This window comes from Vulpes vulpes, chromosome 15, assembly GCF_048418805.1.
Source record: "Vulpes vulpes isolate BD-2025 chromosome 15, VulVul3, whole genome shotgun sequence".
Lineage (NCBI taxonomy): Eukaryota > Metazoa > Chordata > Mammalia > Carnivora > Canidae > Vulpes > Vulpes vulpes.
The window spans coordinates 115,846,630-115,867,967 of NC_132794.1; the positions used below are offsets into that span (position 1 = coordinate 115,846,630).

General features: G+C 48.4%; 1 protein-coding gene and 1 long non-coding RNA gene across 12 annotated transcripts in view; one reads left to right on the top strand and one right to left on the bottom strand.

The window, feature by feature from the left end:
* LOC112928802 (uncharacterized) overlaps window positions 1-17,314 on the top strand; it is a 33,919-nt gene extending 16,605 nt beyond the window's left edge. Inside the window, exons 5-9 of the long non-coding RNA XR_003236790.2 lie at window positions 279-486; window positions 2,029-2,121; window positions 14,160-14,213; window positions 14,333-15,882; window positions 16,195-17,314. This is a non-coding gene — a long non-coding RNA (uncharacterized lncRNA). The remainder of the gene's footprint in view (window positions 1-278; window positions 487-2,028; window positions 2,122-14,159; window positions 14,214-14,332; window positions 15,883-16,194) is intronic.
* The window catches only part of EBF3 (EBF transcription factor 3), a 115,915-nt gene continuing 110,734 nt past the window's right edge, over window positions 16,158-21,338 (bottom strand). For 2 of the 11 annotated variants that reach the window (XM_072740427.1, XM_072740424.1), the window contains exons 14-17: window positions 20,463-20,651; window positions 19,874-19,963; window positions 18,754-18,866; window positions 17,633-17,781 (exon numbers count right to left, since the gene is read on the bottom strand). In XM_072740427.1, coding sequence (XP_072596528.1) covers window positions 17,764-17,781; window positions 18,754-18,866; window positions 19,874-19,963; window positions 20,463-20,651 — 410 coding nt within the window. In that variant the 3' untranslated portion in view covers window positions 17,633-17,763. The other 9 variants (XM_072740421.1, XM_072740419.1, XM_072740420.1 and 6 more) reach the window with 8 other exon arrangements.

The window sequence follows — 21,338 nt, forward strand, 5'->3', positions numbered from 1 at the left end:
TTCACCTCTTCAAAGAACTAGCTCCTGGATCCATTGATCTGTTCTCTTGTTTATTCAGCTTCTTTATCCTTTATTTCTGCTGTAGATTAGCAGAAATTTTTATTGATAACAGCCTGACTAGAATGTAAGTCTTTCAAGAGTAGTAAATGTTTGTCTTTTGATTCATAGCTTTTTCCCCAGACCTAGAACAGTGCCTGACCTCTAGTAGTCACTCAATAAATGTTTTTAATTTTTTAAAAAAAATCGTACTGAAATATCCATTGCATTTGTCATTTTAGCAGTTTCTCAGGGTGCAGCTTGGCTGCGTGGAGTACATCTGCTTTGCTGTGCATCTCTCATTGCCATCCGTCTTCAGGACTTCATGGGGCACAGCTGGAACTCTGGAGTGTGAAACACTAACTCTCCATCCCCTCCTCCTCCTCCCGGCCCTGGCATCCACCATTCTATTCTCTGTGTCTACGGATTTGACTGCTGTGGGCACCTCATGTAAGTAGAATCATGCAGTATCTATCCTCTTATGACACTATTTTTAAATGAAAGAATGAATTTTTTATCATGGGCAAAGATAGGCAGTGAAAGATTTCTAAATTTTTTTCCGGTTATATTGAGATATAATTGACATATAACATTGTTGCAGTTTGAGGCATGCGTGATGATTGGATATATGTATGAATTGTGAAATGATCACCACAGTAAGTTCAGTTAATGTCCGTCGCCTCACAGTTATAAAAAATGTTTTTTCCTTGTAATAACTTTTAGGATCTTCTTCCTTAGTGACTTCCAAGTATACAGAGAAGGAGTATCGTTAGCTATAGCCATCTCATGCATTCATCCCTGGAACTCATTTATCTAATAACTTACAAATTGAGAGATTGTAACCACCTTCAAACCCAAATCCTCCAACCCCTTCCCCCACCTCTGGCAATCTCAGATCTGATCTCTTTCTAGGACTTGAGGTTTTTTAAGATTCCACACAGACATGAGATTATACAGTATTTGTCTTTCTCTGTCTCATTTGTTTCACTTAGTGTGATTCCCCCAAGGTTCGTCTGTATTGTCACAAATCTTTCATGTCTATGCTGAATAGTATCCCACTGAGTGTGTGTGTGTGTGTGTGTGTGTGTGTGCGCGCGCTTTTGTATTTATTGTATATATCACATTTCCTTTACTCATCATCATTGGACATGTAGGTTGTTTCCAGAATGTGGCTATTATAACTATGCTGCTGTGAACCTGAGGGCGCATGTACCCCTTTGAAATGGTGATATTGTCTCCTTTGCATCTATACCCTGAAGTGAAAATGGAAGATCGTGTGGTAGTTCTAGTCTTAAGTCTTTGGGGAATCTCCATACTGTTTTCCTTAGTAGTCACTGAGTTGACATTCCCACCAACTCTGCACGAGGATTCCCATTCTCCTGATCCCGATGAGCATTTGTTATCTTCTGTCCTCCATCGTGGCCATCCTAAAGGGCATGAGGTGACACCTCAAGACGGTTTTGCTGTGCATCTCCCTGGTAACTCGTGATGTTGAGTACCTTTTCATGTACCTGTTGGCCATTTGAATATCTTTGGGAAAATGTGTTCAGGATTATTACCCCCCTTTTTTTAAATTTTTATTTATTTACGATAGTCACACAGAGAGAAAGAGAGAGGCAGAGACATAGGCAGAGGGAGAAGCAGGCTCCATGCACCGGGAGCCCGACGTGGGATTCGATCCCGGGTCTCCAGGATCGCGCCCTGAGCCAAAGGCAGGCACTAAACTGCTGCGCCACCCAGGGATCCCTTTACCCCCTTTTTAATTGGATTTTTTTCTTTTTTCTATTGAGTTTTATATGTTGCTTATGTACTTTGATATTAAGCCTTATCAGATGGGTGGCTTACAAACTTTTTCTCCCATTCTGTAGGTTGCCTTGTCACTCTGTTAATGTTGCCTTGTCACCTTGTCGATGGTTTGTTTTGCTGTGCAGCAGCTTTTTAGCTTGATGTGGACTCCCTCGTTTATTTTTTATTTTGTTCTTTGTGTTTTAGGTGTCCTGTCCAGAAACAACATCGCCAAGCCCATGCCAAAGAGCTCCTTCCGCTCTGTTTTCTTCTAACAGCTTTATGGTTTCAGATCTTATAGTAAGTCTTTAATCAAATACTTTGAGTTAATTTTTAGGAGTTATATAAAAGAGAAGTCTAGTTTGATTCTTTACATGTGAATTTCTAATTTTCCCAGCACCCTTTATTGAAAAGACTGTATTTTGGGGTGCCTGTCAGTCAGTTGAGTGCCTGCTTTCAGCCAGGGGTCATGATCCCAGGGTCCTGAGATCAAGTCCTGCATCCAGCATCCTGTTCATCAGGGAGCCTGCTTCTCCTTCTGCCTCTCCCCCACTCACTCTCTCTCAAATAAATCTACTTTTTAAAAAAGACTTTTTCTACTTTGTCTATTCTTGCCTTCCTTGTCAAATATTAGTTGACAGACAAGTATGCGTTATTTCTGGACTCTTGATTCTGTTTCACTGGTCAGCCTGTCTGTGTTTATGCTAGTGTTGTATTGTTTTCATTACTGTAGCTGTGTAATACAGTTTGAAATCAGGATGGGTGATGCTTCCAACTTTGTTCTTTCTCTGGGTCGTGTTGGCTCCTCAGGATCTTTTATGGTTCTGTATGAATTTTTAGATTATTCTAGTTCTGTGAAAAATGTTGTTGGGATTTTGATAGGGATCGCATTGAATCTAGATGGCTTTGGGTGGAATGGACATTTTTACAATGTTAGTGCTTTTCATCCATGCACACAGGATATCTTTCCAATTATTTGTGTTTTCCATTTTTTTCATCAATGTCTTGTAGTTTTCAGTATAGAGATCTTTTACCTCTTCCGTTAAATTTATTCCTAAGTATTTTATTGTTTTTGATGCTATCATGAGTAGATTTCTTTATTTCTTCTTCAGGTAATTTTCATTAGTATTTAGAAACAGTGCTGATTTTCTTATGTTCATTTTTATCTTGCCACTTTACTGAATTTATTGATTACATTTACCAGTATTTTGATGGAAGTTAGGACTCTATATAAAATCATGTCATCTGCAAATAGAGATAATTTTGCCGCTTCTTTCCAATTCTTATGCCTTTTATTTCTTTTTCATACATGATTGCTCCACCCAGGACTTTCAGAAATTAATATTTTCTTATGTGTTGGTGAATGAGACCATCTTGTTTTAAAGTGAACTAATAAAAAAAAATAAAAATAAAAGTGAACTAATTATTCTACCTCAGGAACAATTCCTTACAAAAATACTGACTTATGCACAAATATACAGGTTACAAGGATGTTCTTTGTAGCCCTTTTTAGTATAAATTTTTTGTTATGGAAAACGTCCATACTGAGAAGGTCAAGAATCTTAAGTATTGAGCTCTATGGGTTCTTACAACGTGAACACACCAAGATCCCACCTACCTTCTCCTCATCTCTACTGCGCTGCCCATGGAACCTCCATTCTGACTTTTACACTGGTCCATTTTGCCTCTTTTCGACCTTTATATAAATGGAAATCACATAATGTGTTCTCTTTTATGTCTGGCTTCTTTCAGTAGGCAATGTGTGAGATTCATCCATGCAAGTGCATGTATTAAGAAAGTTGTTCTCCTTGCCATCTAAAATATTTGTATTGTATGAAAAAGCCACAATTTTATTTATTCATTTTACTGTCAATGAACATGTTTCCATTTAGGGGCTTTTGAAAATAGCACTGCTCATGGAAACTTTGGGAAGTGATGGAGATGTCTATTACGTTGATTGCGGTGATGGCTTAATGGGTGTATATACATGTGTCCAGACTTGTCAAATTCTGTCCATTAACTATGTATAGTTTTGTTTTTCAGTTATAGCTCAATAAGACTGTTAAAAACCAGTGCTGCCATAGCATTTTTGTTGGTATGATTTAGTGAATATACATACACATGGCTGTTGGGTGTACAGCTAGCACTGGGATTGCTGAGTCGTCATGTGCAGCCTTAGTAGTTTCTGCCAAAGAATGGTGAAAATGGTTGTACCAATTTGTACTCCCACCAGCTGTGTGTGAGTGTTCCTCTAGGTCTACGTATTTGCCAAGACATGATATTGCCGGATCTATCATAATTAGCCATTCTAGTGGAGGCGTAGTGCTGTCTCTTTGTGGTTTATCTTTCATAATCCTGGTGATTAATTAACGTTAGCCTCATTCATTGGTTATTAGGATATCTGGATTTCTATGAATTGCCTGTTCAAGTATTTCATCCTTTTTTTTTTTCTTAAGCTGTTTTTTCTTATTGATGTGTGGGGCTTCTTTATATTTTGATGAGTTCTTTGTCAGATGTATATCTTGCAAATATCTCCTCCCACCCTGTGGCCTCCTTTTTCATTCTGCTAAAGGTATTGTTCTGAAGAACAGAATTTCTTAATTTTAATGTAGTTTAATTTATCAATGTTTTATTTAATGGTTGAAGCTTTTTGTGTCTTATTTAATATATTCTTGCCTGGCACATTTGTAAACAATTCTCCTATGTTTCCCTCTGAAAACTTTATCTTTCGCATTCAGCAGCATATCTGTCAGGACTTGATTTTATTGTGCAAGATAGGGGTTAAACTTTATTTTTATTTTGTGCAAGAGATTTAGCCACTTGTTGGCCAAGCCTCACCTGGTCCTGTGTGGGTCTGTTTCTGGACTCTGAATTCCATTTAAGTGGACTTTTGAACTATCCTTTGATCAATAGCATTGTTTTAATGATAGCTGTAAACTAAGTATTGAAGCTTGGTGGTCTAAGTTTCCCAGTTTTGTCTTTCGTCAAGATTATTGACTATCTTTGCCATCTCCATTCCCATAGAACTTTTGAATTCAGCTTGTTAACTTCCACAACACAAAACCTAATGCTATTTTTATTGTGTTTAATCATCAGATCAATTTTGGTAAAATTTACTTTATTAAGTTTTTAAACCCACAGAGTACATACCTCCAATCACTTAGGCATTTAAGTTTTTTCTGAATTCTGCTCTGTGGTTTTCAATTTCAATTGTACTGGTTTTGAACAATTTCTATTCAGTTTATTCCTAGATATTTGATGTTCTGGTACCCTTGTAAAGGGTATCTTTCTTTAAAAAAAAATGGTATTCTTTAAATTTTTTATCATAGACTTTTTGTTGCCATACCATTGTTTTTCATAGCAAACAATATGAAATTTTTCAATAGGCAGATTAAATCAATGCACTTCTTTTTCTACAGCCACTAGAAAACAGGGTGGATCCCCATGTACCACTGGGAGATTACTGAAGGGAGTATGATGTTAAATATATAAAAGTCATGCTCTGTGTTACAGTTTTTTAACTACATGGAAATCTGTATCTGTAAAGTCCTTAGAACAAGGTCTAGAAAGATTGAAAGCCACTCAGTAACTGTGTTATCACCAGGGAAGAGAAGGAGTTTAGGCAAAGCTGGCATGAAGGAGGATTATCTTTGTCCTTCCTTACCCATATTTATTGCTTTTATTTTCACAACAAGCTTGGATTACAAGAGAGCAAGTAAAAATGGATTATTATCTGTTTAATGCCTAACTTGCCTTTGGCCCAGGACCTGGCCCACAGTGAGACCTCCACAAATACTCCAAATGGAGCTGACATTCTGGAGCTCACTTTGCCTCCAGGGAGGCCATGGGTCTAATATGGGAGTTCTTTCCTTGTTCTGTTACTTTGAAGATTATATATTATAGACTAATAAAAAAAATACACACAATGGAGCAAAACCGTGAGAGATAACGAAAACTGAACTCCCCAGGGCCAACGTGGCATGCTATTAAGCCACATATCCTGAGCCTAGAAGCAGGTTGCCTCAATGCAGGGGTTTGGTTGCAAGCGCTGGGGGTGCTAAGGCTGGAGCAAGTATCCAAGCAGACAAGCCCCCTCCTCAAGGGGCTTCTGGTCTAGTGGATGAGAGTACAGAGGCTGCTTAAGGAAAGCCTCAGCTTTATTAAATGGTGTAGGTGTTGAGGAGAAAAACTGGAGTGGAAGGAAAGGGATGTGGGTAGTGGTTGGGGTAGGGGTGTTAGTTTTTGATGGAACAGGCAGGGACACCTCCCTGGGAAGCGGGAATAGAAGCCCTGAGTTGAGGGAACACAGCAAATGCCCTTGCAGAAGAGAGCTCCAGGGAGACGGAAGAGCAAGTGCGAAGCCTCAGGCAGGAGTTTGTGTTCATGGACCGTGAGGTATCTGTGCCCCGTGCTGCGGCCGAGGGGGAAGGGGCAAAGGGGCTGACTGTGGACCTCCTTGCAGCCATTGGGGGAAATCTGCAGGGGGTGCAGTGAAGGCAATCTGCCCTAATTTAAAGGACCCTCTGGCTATGGTGCTGAGGAAGACAGCTGGGGCAGGAGGGGAGGCAATGGGACGCCTTAGGCCTCGGATATCCTAAGCCCAGGAAGCACAGATGTGGCTCAGACCAGGGTGGCAGGAGTGGGATCAGCTGAGACTTTGGATATCCAACTTAGATGATGACAAGTTTCAGAGAAATTTAAAAACAGGACTATGACATTTAAAAAATAGGAATATTGTGGAATGTTCAGAAAATAACCCATTTTAAAAAGCCATCCTTGAAGGCTTCTTCTTCCCTTCAAGAAAAACTTAACTGAAGATGTGTATAATCCACAGGGACCCAAGGGCAGCCTCAGAACAACCCTAGGGTCCTAATTTGGGGTGCATGGGGGGGAGTCTGCACCTGCCTTGCCCCCACCCCCCTCCCCGAGGTAGAACCCCGGCCGAGATCAGGACTTGATGGCTGGGGATGCTGAGTAGGGACCTATGTGATGAGCCTCCCCTTCTATGGGAAGTGGGTACTACTCCCTGGGGAGCAGGTGGGAGGAAGACCCTGCCTCGCTCAGGGCAAGAGTGCGGAACCCTGACCCTCACTCTCTCTCACACACTGACCCAGGGCCCCAGGCCCAGAGACTTTCTCAGGGAAATATGACTTCTTCAGGAAGCCAAACGCCTGAGGATGAATTTTCCATGAAATGTCCTTTTTTTGTTTTGTTTTGTTTTTGCTCTGATAAAACCGCAGTACTTTTTAACAACTGTTTTATTGAGAAATAATTCACATACCTTAAAAGTTACCTGTTTAACGCACACAGTTCAATGGTTTTGACCGCAGTCGATTTTCGAGCATGGTCCTCACCTCGGAACGACGCCCCCCTCGTGTCTCTGCAGCTGTCGCCCCCACTCCGCATGTTTCCCGGCCACAAGCAAGCACCCGTCTGTTCTCTGTCTCCGTGGGTTGGCCTGCTCCGGATGTTGCGTATAAACAGAAACTTGGTTTTTGGGGATCAGCTTCCATCACTTAGCGTAATGTTTTCAAAGTTCATTGTGTTGTGGTCCATCCATGTTCCCTTCGTAACTGGGTAAGATTCCATCGTATGGAGACACCAAAATTTTAAAATCCATTTGTAATTGCTTTTTGGGGGTTACTTCTACCTTTTGATTATTGCAAACTGTCCTAAGCAATCATGAGTAAGCATCCGTGTGAACGTAGATTGCCGTGACTTATGGTTGTAACGGAATAGAAATCTGGGTCCTGTGGTAGCTGTTGAACCAGATGAGAAGCCGCTGGCCTGTTGGAAGTGACTGCATCGTTTCATAGATCCGCCAGCAGGTGTGTGAGGGTCAGGTGTCTGCACAGCCCGCAGCACTTGCTGTCTGATCATAGCTGTCCTCGTGGGCGTGACGGGGGCTCTTACCGTGGATTTGATTCGCATCTCCCTGATGACCGATGATGCTGGGCATCGTTTCATGTGCTTGTTGGCCATGTGTGTGTCTTCTTTAAAGAAATGTCTATTTCTGATCATTTGCCCATTTCTAAATGGAGTCATTTGTCCTCTTGCTGTTTGTGTTTGCAAGTGTTCTTGATATACTTTTGATGCAAGCCCCTTATCGGATACACAGTTTTCAGTTTCTCCCATTCCGTGGGCTGATTTCCAACGGCTCTATGACGTCTTTGAAACATAGATATTTTGGTGTCAAATCTGAAATGTGCACCAGATTCATTGCATCACACACGGTTGCCAATCTGTGTGTCATCTGCGGTCAGATCTGAAGTCCTGAAGAGAGCCCGCCCTGTGTGTTCTCCTCACTTCGACAGTCTTTCCTCTTACATTTAGGTCTTTGATCCATTCGAAGTCCATTTTTGTATATGGTATGAGGTGAGAGTCCAAGTCTATTCTCTTGCTTGTGACTCTCCAGTTGTTCAGCATATGTGGTGAAGAGACTATTCTTTACCCTGGAATGCCCCTGGCACCCTTGTCAAAACCAGGTTGACCACGAATACACGGGATTATTTCTGGGCTCTCAGTTCTCTCCCACACATCTGCACATGCGCCCGGCACCAGTACTGTACTGTCTTGATTTCTCTCTCTTCGTAGTAAGTGTCGAAATCAAAGTGGAGTCCTCTGACTTTGTTGTTCTGAGCTTGTGTGGGTTCTCTGGGTCCCGTGCGGGAGCACACGGATTTCAGGATCCGCTTGTCAGTGCCTACAAGAAGCCAGCTGCGCTTCTGATAGGGGTTGCATCCAATCTGTGGATCGATTGGGAAGCATTGCCATCTTAACGATAAACTGTCTTCCAATCATGAACGTGTGATGCTTTCCCATTTATTTAGGTCTTAATTTCTTTCGATCATAAAACCACAGGTCTTTTTGAAAGCTGCTTGAGCGCTTGCGTGAGCTTTTCAGAGTGCCGGCTCTTACCAGCTCCCTGCAAGGGCTGGTCCAAGGTGCAGTCTCCACCCTGTCCAAGCAGGTAGATGGAGGGGAGCGGGCTTTGGGTTTTGCTCTAGCTCGTGCTCTGGCTCCTGTGAGCCTCGGCCCTCCCCACTGCCCAGGCGGATGGGGGCTCTGCGCTCCATCTCATTGCTGCTTCAGTTCAGAGGTCCTGGGTGCCCTCCGGACTTTGATGTCAACACCACCTGTTCTCTCTGTCCCTGAACACTGTTCTCTCCTCTCTTAGGGCACCCCCCACCCTGATCTACACCCACTTGTGTAAGGGAGAGTCACATTATTGAGCACACGGGTATGCACTTCATTCAGCCCAGCTTACCGAAAGGCCCACCCCTTTACCACTGCTTTGCTGGGTCACCTGTGCTGTAGGTCAGGGGAGCATGTGTCCAGACCCGACTCTGTCCAGTCTTGCTCGAATGCCACGCTGTCTTCCTTGCTGTGGCCCCACAAGGAACCTTGCTTGGGCAGTGTTAGGGACGGAATGCTCGTGCCCCAAAATCTGTATGTTGAAGGCCTACTCGCCAACCTACTCGCCAACGTGACCAGAGGTGATAAAGCTTTAATGAGACGCTGGGGTGGGGCCCCCACGGTGGGCGTCGTGCCCTCGCAGGAGATGAAAGCCCTTCTCCTCCCAGCACACGGGCACACAAGCCAGGAAGAGCACCCTCACCACCAACCGGGCCTGCCAGCACCCGGAGCTGGGACTTCCCAACCTCCAGAACTGGGAGATGGAAATGTCTGCTGTGTAGGGCCCCGGGTGTAGGATTTTGTACAGACGCCCAGCCTGAGTGAGACCTCAGGTGGCCACTCTGCCCGTTGCCGCAGCCCCTCGAGGTTGCTCTCAGCTCCATGGAAATTCCAGGAGCAGCTTCTCAGCCTCAGGAAAGGAGCTACTGGAGCCGGACCAACACTGAGACTGGGTCCCGAGGTCTTTTTTGGGGAGAACTGGCATCTTTGCAACATGCAATTTTTCAACCCATGAATATGTTTAATACCTCCATTTCCTAAGATCCCCAGCATTTCTCAACAATTATATGGTTTCCCGGGCAGTCATCTTCGATCACATTGGCAGCTTTCTTCCTGGGTGTTGGTATTATTTGTGGCGTTGTAAGTGGTGTGCTTTTGAAAAAATTCCTACTATTAGAGACATGTGGTTGTAGGTTGACCTTATATTCATCAGTCTTGCTAAATCCCACTTACTGAATTTAATACTTCTTAAGTTCTTTTGGATTCTCTTATGACAGTAATTTTATTCTTTATTATTTTTTTTCTTTCAAGGTTTTATTTAACGTGTAGCAAGTTAATGTATCCTCTAATTTTCTCCCTCGTGTAGTCACCAACTGTTTGGTTGCTAGCAGCAGAAGCCATACAAGTAAGGATGAAGAGTATGAGGCCTCGAGGGATGCTGGAGAAACTGGGAGCAGGGCATTCACCTGCTCTCCCTTGGGCCCTGCCCCCCCGGGGCCCTGCAGCCCTTGGGCTCTGCACCCCTGGGCACCGCTCCTCAGCCAACCTCTCTGAGCTCCAACCAGCCTCTTGGTCTCCCACAGCCCCCATGCCTCAGCTGCCATTCCACGTGGTCTTGCATCACCAGCACCCCCGGTACCCCTGGGCATCATCTAGAAGCTTCTACCTCCCAAACACACCAAACATTGATCCCGCTATAATTCTATTATTTTTTCCAAATATTTACTATTCTGTCACATTAATATATATTTCTTTTTCTTGCCTTCTCTTGACATAGAAACTCACAATTTTGAATTATGTTTTATGCACAGTATCACATGCCTGCTTCGCCTTAATTTGATATCATTAGTATTTACCATTTCCTTAAATATACTTTAAAATTGTGATCTTAACGGCTCTGTAGAATATATAATATTCTATTATATGGCCATACCATAATAAATTAAGACTTGCTATTCTCAGGTATTTGGGTTCTTTCCAGTTTTTTAAATACATATTACTGCAGCGAACAATCTTGTACTTGAATCTTGCCTAATCTCTGATTATTTCCTTAAGATTGATTCCTAGAAGTGGAATTAGCGGGTCAAAGGATATGAACATTGTTAAGTCTCTTGATATAACGTCAAATTGATTTCCAGAAGGCTGTACCAATTTACTCTTCTATCGACAACTCTAAGAATGCCCATTTCTCCATCAACAGGATTGAGTATTAGCTTTTAAGTAAAATCTTTTCTAATTTAATAGATGAAAAAAATTTCATCTCATTATTTTGATGTGCATTTTTAAGTAAGGTTGAATACATTTTCCAAAGCTTATCAATCACTTGTATTGTTCCCTTGTGAATGGACTGTGAATTTGCCTGTTTTTCTTCAGGGTATCTGGTCTTATTGATTTGCAAAAGCTCATTGTATATTGAGATATAAACCCTTTTGTTGTAATTGTTGCAAGTTTCTCTCTGTCTCCTGGTGGCCTCACCCCGGGCCCAGACAAGACTGGGTTCCTTGGGCTGCATTGGTGGTTCCGGGCTTCGTCTTTTGTGGTGGGAAACACAAGTTTCAGGCTTCGGCTCAGCTAGGAGTTCCCCCAGCCCTGTCGGGTGAGTGAGCTGTCCCCAGCCTGCCATCAGCACGGCAGTGGGAGCTGTTTGACGGGGCAGCCTGCTGGGGTGCCCGTGTGCCCCCCTGACACTTCACTTCTGTCCTGGCCAACCCCTCTGACTTTGCTGTCGCTCACTCTGGTCCTGCTGGCCGAACCACTAGTGAGCTTTCCCTGCTCCCCTCATCCTGCCCCTCTGCCAGCCACGACAGAAGCTTTGGCTGAGCCCTGCCAGGGCTGGGGACTTGGCCGACGCCGCAGGCCTTGCAGCCCAGTCCCGCTGGCACTGCCTCCCTTCCTGTCCCCCTCCTGTCCCTGCGCCGCGTGAAGGGCCCCTACACACAGCTCGCACTGCAGATGCCGGGTGCGGCCCGGGGTACCCCATGGACGTGGGCGGCAGGGTCTCCGCAGCCCCATGTGGGCTCCCCGGCCACATGCTGACCGTGTGGTGGCCCGAGGGTGCTGGTGAGAAGCACCGGGGAAACAGCTCCTCAGAGGCGCCTAGTTTGTTGCCAGGGCCCTGGGGAGAGGAACCTCTGCCTTTGGCTTTGGAATCATGGTCCTGTGACCTTGGCTGTGTCCAGAAACAAGACCCCCTGAGCTTCAGCTGACGAGGCCTGGCTGCGTCAAGCCCTGGGGGCAGCACGTGTCCCCTGAGCTTGGTTGGAAGCTCCCAGGGAGGTGTGGTGGTTCTCCTTCCATCCAGATGCTCCATCTCTCTGTCTCTTCTGTCTCTGTGTCTCTGTCTCTCTGCACCCTCTACCCCCACCCAAGACAGCTGAAACCAAAGTCAGTGGAAAGAGCAGGATTGGGAGGTCAGAGACTCGGTTTAGCCTCTGGCCCTGGTCCCTCTGGTCTTGTGACCTCGGGCTGGTCACGTCACCTCTCTGAACAGCCATTGTCCCTCCCGAGGTGGGAACGGGCTCTGGCACAGGGTCCCTGGGGCTGCTGAAATGACCTGCAAAGCCCTGGGTTTCGCAAGTGTGCGTGGGGTGTGGTGCTTACTTGCTCTTCAGAAATGCGTGGACTCTTCACCTCACTTTAGAGACTGCATTTCTAAAGGTGGTCTCCAAGCATTCTAGAATCGGGAGTGGTGTTTCCTCCCCTCCTGAAGCAGCGCCCGCCCCGGCCCTGCACCAGCCGGGCCTTGTGGCCTTGGCTGGGCGTCCCCGCTTGGGAAGGGACGTCGAGGAAGGCTGGTGCCCCTCGTCCTGGGGCAGCTCCCAGTCCGCCCAGCAGCTGGTGGCCCAGGGTCGCCCAGGTTTGGTGGCAGCACAGGGAGGCCCATCGCTGGCCCGGACAAGGGCCAACCCTGCGGGGCAGGGAGCACTTGGGCTCACGTGGGACAGTGAGGGGGAGGTGGCCAGGTTTCCTCGGGGCCCCGGGTGACAGGCGCTTGGGATGGGAGGGCCGGCTGGTCCCCTGGCTCCCACGTCACACTGTGGCTCCGAGAGGACGTGCCCCTGTTGGCCACGAGTGGATCGTGGGTGCGCACCCAGTGGTCACGGAGCTCCACCAAGGGCAATGGGGGCCTGGGGCCCGGGGGCGAGGATGGCTCAGGAGGGCGTCCGAGTCCCCACGGGCGGCAGTTGCTGCCCCCGCGCGTCCCGGGCCAGGCGCTGGGTGCGGGGCTCCCCGGCTCCCCGGCCCCGGACTGGCAACTTGCTCTCTGTGAAACTGGGAAATGACAAATGACCAAAAAATCAATTTGTAATCTGATTGGAGGTTTTTGATTTCCTCTGATGAGTTTAAATTTCATTAAAAGCAACCTTATTCCAACATAAAAGGAATCCTTGAAGGGTAAAACAGGGGATTGTCTCACTGAGTATAAAGCCTCCCGACTCTTTTGTGTGATTTATTCATCGCATTAATTGTGAGGGCCAACCTGTGGTGTCCGTTGGCAGCTGCGCCGTTATCAGGGCCTGGGATCGGCCGGGCGCGCTCAGAGCACAAGGACTCACATTCAAAACTCGCTCTTTGGCATATTGACACTTGAGTTATCAACCTCTCTTATTATCTGCTGGGAGGGAGCGCGGAGCTCGTGGGACAGGCAGCTCCGAATCGCTGCCGCGGCCGCCCCTCTGCATTCTCTTAATTGTATGTATTCTCCGGAAAAAATGATCATCGTGGCCTCTTGTCTTGATGAGAAATTGACATTTTCGGAGGACCCGTTCGGCGCTCGGAGCCAGGAGATAAGGCCGAGTTGTTCTAAAGGAGAGCAGCCTTTCTTCCCTTTCAGCTCCCTCCCCTTCCTTCTGTTGCTCTCGCTGACCTACTTGATGACTATGGATTTCATGAGGTCTTTTTCAGCATTTGAACTATAAAAGGTTCAGAATGACACCACCCCTTATAGACAAAAGATAACCTTGCCCTTTGAATATATTGATTCTTTATTAACTAGGCTGTTTAATGCAATGAAATGAGGCATTAGATGGAAGCCCATTTCAAGTGCTTTGAATAATCTTTAAAAGCTTGAAAGACCTTAAAAGGCGGCCTGACAATAATTGGCATACATTTGGAGAGAATGCGGTTCTCGCTCCTGATTCGAAACACAAACATGAAACAATTTCTCCCCAGGTTGTAGGGCCCAGGGAGCCAGCTCTGGGGAGGCAGCCCCCCCCCCCGGTGCCCCGCCCCCCAGCCCGCCCCCCGCCGCCCAGGCTGGCGCTTCTGGCACCAGCTCCGAGTGGGGAGGTAGGGGACTGGAGGCCCCAGCCCCACCCCCAGCACCTCAGGAAGGAGCCCCGGGGGGGGACGGGCTGGACGGGTGGGCCTCCGCAGCCTGGTTACCCCCACCCCAGCCTCTTCTTCTCTGCTATCTCTTTAAGGCCGAAACAAAAATGCAGCCAAAGGAACCCGATTGTCATTGACGGAAGAAAAAGGTATTCACAAGTTTCTTTATGTTTTGAATAATTGTTTCCTGTTTTGCTCAGCAGAACAAGTAATTAAGATGACATTTGTGAGTACTAATTTGGATCACACTTATGTGTATGTGTTACAGAGCTGCAAGCCAAAACATGCAAAACCAGCCTCTCATTGAGGAGAAAGTGAAAAATCCAGAATGAGCTGGAAGGGGAGGGCCGAGAACTCGCAGGAGCCCAGCGCCCTTGTGTGAATCGGAAGCTCTCCTTAGCCTGGTGCCTCTGCCCACAGCCCTGTGCGGCCCACAGGGGCCGCCGCCCTGCACCTGGGCCGGGTGATGGCATCCCCGTCAGACCTTGGCCGCTCTACCGTCTGGGCCCCTGGCCTCTGCCCACCTGTCTGAGCCTGAAGCTGGTTCGCGGCTCAGCGTGCCTGTCTGGCGTAGCCTGAGCCCTTGCTTCCCTCCCTGCCAAGCCCTCCAGTTTGGAAGCAGAGGCAGGAGGGCCAGGGCGGGGATGGGGGTGGGGTATCTTGTGGTTGATTAACTGCAGGGTGCTGCTGTGGCCTCCGTCACACAGTCCCCAACAGACATGGAGTGCAACATACGTACAGATGGCCCCTCTGGGGACAGAGCCATCTCAGGAACGGTAAGAATTTCTCTATGCAGGTTAGAGGGCGGTCTGAGGACCGAGAACTTTGTAAAAGTTTCTTCCATGAATGACCTTTATCTTGCCCCAAGATGCAGCCCTGGGGCCCAGGGTCTGAAAGGGAACCACCCCCACCCCCCACCCGCCACCCCCACCCAGCCCAGTCTAACGTGTGCATGCGTTTTGCCTTGCATTCGAATCAAAACAGATAAAATTACCCAAAGTGAAATTCACAGACAAGAAATACTTTAATTAAATATTGTGTAAAATGAACATTTTTATACAGTTAAATATCTGAAAAAATGTACAGATAAAACAATCTTATTGTAGGGTCTTTAACAGTAAAATCTACCATTTAGTGAAGCGCTCAATTTTGAGACAATGAAGCGATGAGGGGCATTGACTAATTAATCTAAAACACAAACCGAGTGCAGGGATGAGGAAACTTGCAAACGTTCTTAACATGTACACGTGAGCTTGTTTTTTTAGATCAAACCCTTACTTATACAAAATAAAACGGAGGCAATTTAGTTCCAAAGTGACTTCTCAGGCTTTCCCACGTAGCTAAGCCTTAGCGGTCATGGGGCCGGACCGCGACCTGCTGACCACCGGGACATTCTGCTGTTTTATTTAGTCCCTCGAATGAACACTTTCCTAAGTTGTGCATGGTTTTGTTCTTTTGTCAAGAAAGTTGTTTTTTAATGTCCCTCCTTTTTGTTTTACATCTGATTTCTGCTGCAATTCGCGAAACGTCTGCTGTGTCTGTGAGGCGTTTAACACAAAGGGAAAAGACTGACCCTCCTGGTCTCACTGTGGGTTTGGCACGGACAGGCACAGTATCTGAAGGAGGTCATTCCGGTTTTAAAAAGTACAGACAGCGCTGCGGGGGTCCGACCACAAAAAAGGTGTCGTTTCAAAAAAAGTTAAAAACCAGCGGTGATTTTTGGTTCCCCCGAAACCTCTCTGGATCCTAGGTGGGCCCCGGGGAGACACGGAACGCAGCAGAATCAGACGCAGAATGGAGCGACACATGGAACGTCAGGTTTGTGCTTTTGTTTGTGTGTGTGTGTGTGTGTGTGTGTTTACACCATAAATCTCCAAATGAAATATCGATTAACGATTGTGTTGTAAGCCTGTGATAAAATAGCACAAAGGTTCTTTAAAGAAGTCCACTTTTAAGGCATCAGAGAAGTTAATGTGGCAAACATTTTAATTAAAACATCAGAAGTAAATTTTATTTTAAACTTTAGGCCTCTGAATTTTTCCAGTAAACACAGTTCAGCTATGTGGCAAAGTCATGGGTGGCAGCTAAGATGATTTTTTTTTTTTTTTTTTTTTTTTTTACATTCTACAGAAAAATAAAATAAGGACACAGCCCCAAACGGTGTCACCTCTTTGCGGCTGTTCCACATGCACGGAATCTACTAGGATTTGTCACAGCCGAGTGGCACCGTTTTGTTTTGACTATACAACGAACTTTTTTTTTTCAAAAGTATTTGTTCAGATAACTTAAAAATAATATAAAAATAAACAATGAATTTGACTTTTCCTCAAAATAAAAAAAAAAAAGAAAAAAAAAAGGACGGGAAGTCTCAACAAAAGCAAATCTGAAGCACAAATGAAATGCAAGGACACCAGTTCACTTTAACAGAAACAGATCAAAGAGACAGCTCTTGGCTTAATGCTCTTCCCAACACCAGGCCACGATCAAAAACCAATACAGACGAGAGAAAAAAGAAAATGGCAGGAAAACCAATGTACAAAGTCTCGAAGATAAATACAATATTTATAATCGATATGTTACAAAAGAAAGTCCCTTAGCAACTGTAAGTGTTCATGGAAAAGTGTTGAATGGAGACCATTTTATTCCTTATGAGACACATAAGGAAGAAAACGTGGTGGTGGGGGTTTTGTTTTTTCGTTTTTTTTTTTTCTAAATATTTAAGTGGATCTGAAAAAAATTCAAGACAAGTGTATAAATATTTAGCTACAACTTTGGCAAAATCACAAAAGTCTACAATTTTATAACCACATACAAAACACATTAGGGAAGAAGGAGCTAGAAGTCAAAAGGACAAGTTCTGGTACAAGAAACATGGACCTCACAGTAGCCTAAGAATGCAATAGTATACAGTGCTAGCAAAAGTTGAAAAAATGTTGCAGATCACACTTGCTTAACAGGAAGCTCTAGCAGTGGGAGAATAGTTAAACCAACAGACAGTAGCATTTTTTTTTTCTGTCAGTGTGCTTGTTGAAGGCAAGAGAATTCAATATCAAAGTTACAATTTCTAACTACAATAAGTTACAAAGTTTCATTTCATTAAGATGAAGTTAAGCCATGATAAACCCGCCCCCCCGCCCCTGCCACCCCGAAATCTCCTCGTCACGTAGTCCTCCTCTCTTCCAGTTCGATGGCTCACACCTCCTTGGCCCCCTTTTTTTTTTTTCACCACAAAAAAATATTTCACATTATAGAGATACACAACCATTGTGAATCTAAGTTATGAGCACAGAAAAATGTCCGGAGGCATTTTTCATCAGTGTTTCATGATAATCAAAATGGTGCATTCACAAAGTTTCTCCCAACACATAGCAAGTACTAGACAGAGCCAAGACGGAGTCAGAAACTTTATACAAAATAGGCGTCGCTTTGTTTTCCTTAGTCTTCAGGACCGAGAAATGTGGAAATATGAGAAAAGTTCAGTCAATAAAATGGAATCGTTCGTGAAGAAGTAGGCTGTTTGCATGTTGATTCTTAATAGTTTAAATAAAATCTTTAAACAAAGTCTCTCGTCGCGTTGCCGCGGCTGCTGAAGCCTCGCAGACACGTCTCCAGCAGCAGGTCCTAGACACTAAGCGTGTCCCCTGAAGTCCGTCCTTGGGCGCGGGCGCTGCGGGGCGGCAGCCGCTCACATCGGCGGCACTACCAGCCCAGACATAGCTGAAAGAGAGAGGGCAGGGCCGCGGGTTACTGGGCCGCCCCGGCGCGGGCCCCGCGGCCTCCGCTCAGCGCGGGACGTGGGCCGCCCACCAGCCCGGGCTCGGCTACCTCCGGGGGCCGGGGCCCCCCCCACGGCCTCCCGGCCGCAGCCCTCCTCGGGGAGGGAAAGGCTGCCGCTTCCCCGGGGCTCAGGGGCTCGTCTCTAGCGGGCGGAGGCCACCTCGGTGGACAGATGGGAACCAACCTGGTGGCGTCTGGGGCGCAGGCCCGGCGGGACCCGCACTCGCTCCCTCCGGGAACACTGGATGCGCCTCAGTCTCCCCTCTGCTCTCACCCTCGCCTCTGACCTCCTGCCGGCCGTTCCGTATCGTAAAGGTGAGTCGCGGGCTCTCCGCGAGCAAAGCGGCTCGCAGCCCACCTGCCCTGCCACCTGACGGCCGGGGGCCCCGAAGAGACCCGAGCCAGGCCCCACCTTACGGGGAGCTCTTTTCGCTCCTCTCCCCAATAAGAAACTTGGTGCTAAAATGCCAAGCGCGGCTGACGCTTTCCAGTGAACTCCTGGCACGGATATAATTTAAAATCTTGTAACTTTAGTGTTGTTTAATTTTTGTCAGAATGATCATTCTCATTAATTTATGTATAACATATTAATACATTTGTTCACGTAGTGATGTGAGCTTCAATTTCCCAGTTCATTAATCTCAACAGTATTAATTCCTCTCCGACTCACCGTTACAACATTATGGTTTGGCAGCCCCGTGTGTGTACACACTGCTTAGGTGGTGCCGTCCTCCCGGGGCCTCCGCACCGTGTGGACGGTGGACGGGCCGTGGCACCTGGCCACCTGCCTTGCGAGCAGCTCTGGGCTGGGGGCCGCTGCTGGCCCGCAGGCCGGTCGGCGGCACGCGGGGCCTGGGCGTCCCTCTCATACGCTAAGATGTTGGGAAGACAATTATTTCAAATCACGGATACCTTTCCAGTTCCTTTTTTGAGCATTAGTTCATCAAAGTGAAATATGCCACCGACTTCACAAAAGGGCCAGTTTGTCTTCTCCACGGTAACGTCCTCAGCACCCAGCAGAGAGCCTGGCACATAGTAGGCGCTCAGTAAATACTGGTTGAATGGATTCATTTTTTTAAAGGAGTAACTGGATTTGATTTTCACCGGGAGGAGCATATACCAAAGGTGGTGTCTGAAAGAGGCCAGATGACGGCCACTTAATTCAGTGCCTGTGGCCCCCGTGAGTCACAAAGAGCCACGCGTAAGATCACGAGGCCTAGGGGCACTCGCGTGGCCCACCCGCCGCGCGCCTCACAGGCCACTCTGCGGCCTACACTGCCCAGGGGACCCGGCCCCATCTGAGGCAGCCGCGTCCAAGGGGTGCCTCCCCCTGCCCTCGGGACCAGCCCTTCTCCCTCCTGAGCACACGTGTGAGCGAGCGCTTAGAGACGGGCTCCCGCCCAGCCTTCACGCATGCACGGCCCTGGGCTAGGTGCACCCGCTTCCAAGGCAGCGCGGCCCGGCAGCCCGGGGTCCGCTACCCCAGCTCGGGAAGGCCGGCTGCGTCTCAGGACAGGGAGGGCAGGCGGGCTCCGAGCTGGGCTCCGCAGGTGGCACGAGGACCCGCCATCCGCGGCCCGGGGCTGCAGGCGCGGTACACCCTGCTTCCCACTGGGCCAGCGGCGGCCGTGAAGGCCTGTTTGCCGAACGGCTGGAATGGGGGGACCCCACCCCGCTACGCTCCACATGATTCCCAAAGCGGCTGCCCCTCCTCAGGGGAGGGGCCCCTTTGCCAAGAGGACGCGTGGGTGAGGTTGGCAGCAGGAGGCAGTGGTTTTCATCAACTGAGAGTCTGTTACCCACGGGGGGGCACGGATGGGTGGCCCTGGCGGGACTGCCAGGAGGGGCAGCGCGTGGTGGCCCACCGAAGGGGAGCATGCAGTGGCCACGCGGCGGCGGGGGGCGGGGACCCCGAGGGAGGGCTGGGGCTCCCAGCCCGGGCTGCCCTGGCTCGGGGGTGATGGGGGGGGGCCCTGAGGGGACAGTTCGGCCCGCGCTCCAGGAGCAGCGGGGCCAGTGCGTCGCCCCTCACCTTGGAGTCCGTTCCCGTTGGCGCTGGTGCAGGAGGGAGGAGGAGAAGCTTGGGGCCGGACCACGGGCGCGAAGGCGCTCTTTTGTTTCACTGCAGAGATGACATTGGCAGGTGAGAATGAGAAAATGCTGTGTGTGCCGCTACAGTTTGAAGGGAGGGTGACCGAAGAGGCTGCCATGGTGGGGCTGGACGGCACTACTGCAACAAAGCAAACATGGTCAGGACGCGCGGCGCCGGGCACGGCAACACGACACAGAGAGAGCGCTCGTGGGGCCTCGCCGGGAGCATCGGGGTCCCCCAGACAAGCACGCCACGGCTCTGGCTCGGCCACTCTCTGGGTTAACAGGCAAACTCTCGGGTTGGACTTTGGTCTCCAATCGGGCAGCCCCATTTTGTCGGGGTTTCCAACGTGGCCTCGCGGGGCCCGTCGCGGGGTCAATTTACCGTCGCCACACGGACACCCAGCCTCCAGAGCCACCCTCCCTTGTATCCAGCAGCTCACATCACAGAACAGCCAAGCAATGCACACATTTGACTTTGTAGTGAACATGAATCTGTGTGATGACGTGTGACAAAAACAGACACTTACTGCCGTAGGGAGAGTTAGCGGAGGAGCCATTAAGAAATCCAGGCGAGCCAGGGACCCCTAGATTGGCCATGGCGCCACTTCCATATCCATTCATGCTAGTGCTCACTGTGTTGTAATTGGACTGCTGGGGAGTACTGCTGGGGACGTAGCCTCGCGGGGACACGCTGCTTGTATTGCGACTGTAGCCGACTGTTAAAATCCCCCCCCCCGGCCAAAAATAACGTTATTATCAGGGAGAGACACTTGGGGGGGGTTTCCCCGCAAATCTCTATCATATATTAAACATTTTTAATTGACCTCACGCTCCGCGCCAGCCCTAGCGCCTCCAGCCAGCTCGGTACCCTGATCACGCCAACCCGACCGGGCGCCGCCTCGCCGAGCCCCGTCCTGTCTCCGCTCCGACAGCCGGCCCGGCCGCCTCGAGCTGACCGGCAGGTGCGCGCGGGGTTTCTTTGGAAGCAATTACCGACAGCTCGGGTTCGGGGGCTGTCCCCCCACGCTAGTGAACTTTCGGCCTCGGCAGACCTTCAAATGCCATGGCTGACAGGGAGAGCTTGTTTGTGGCCGTAACTCCCCAGGAAGGGCTGTTTGGGGGTCTCTGTCTGTCTGGTTCCTAGTCCTGTGAGTGCGGGGGGCGGGGGGGGGCAGGAGCGGGAGCGCAGGTGAACGGAGGAGGCTCGGCGGCAGCACCGCGGAGGCGCTTCCTGAGGCTGCTGCCCTCGCAGGCTGGATGGGGGGAACTAAGGGGCGCTGGGACTGGCTCACACCTCGGGGTCCTGATGGGAGGAGGTGCGCCCGAGAGCGGGGCTCGGGGGGCACTGGGGGTTCCTCTGCACTTACTCCTTCCAAGTCCCACCCGTGCGACATACGCAAGAA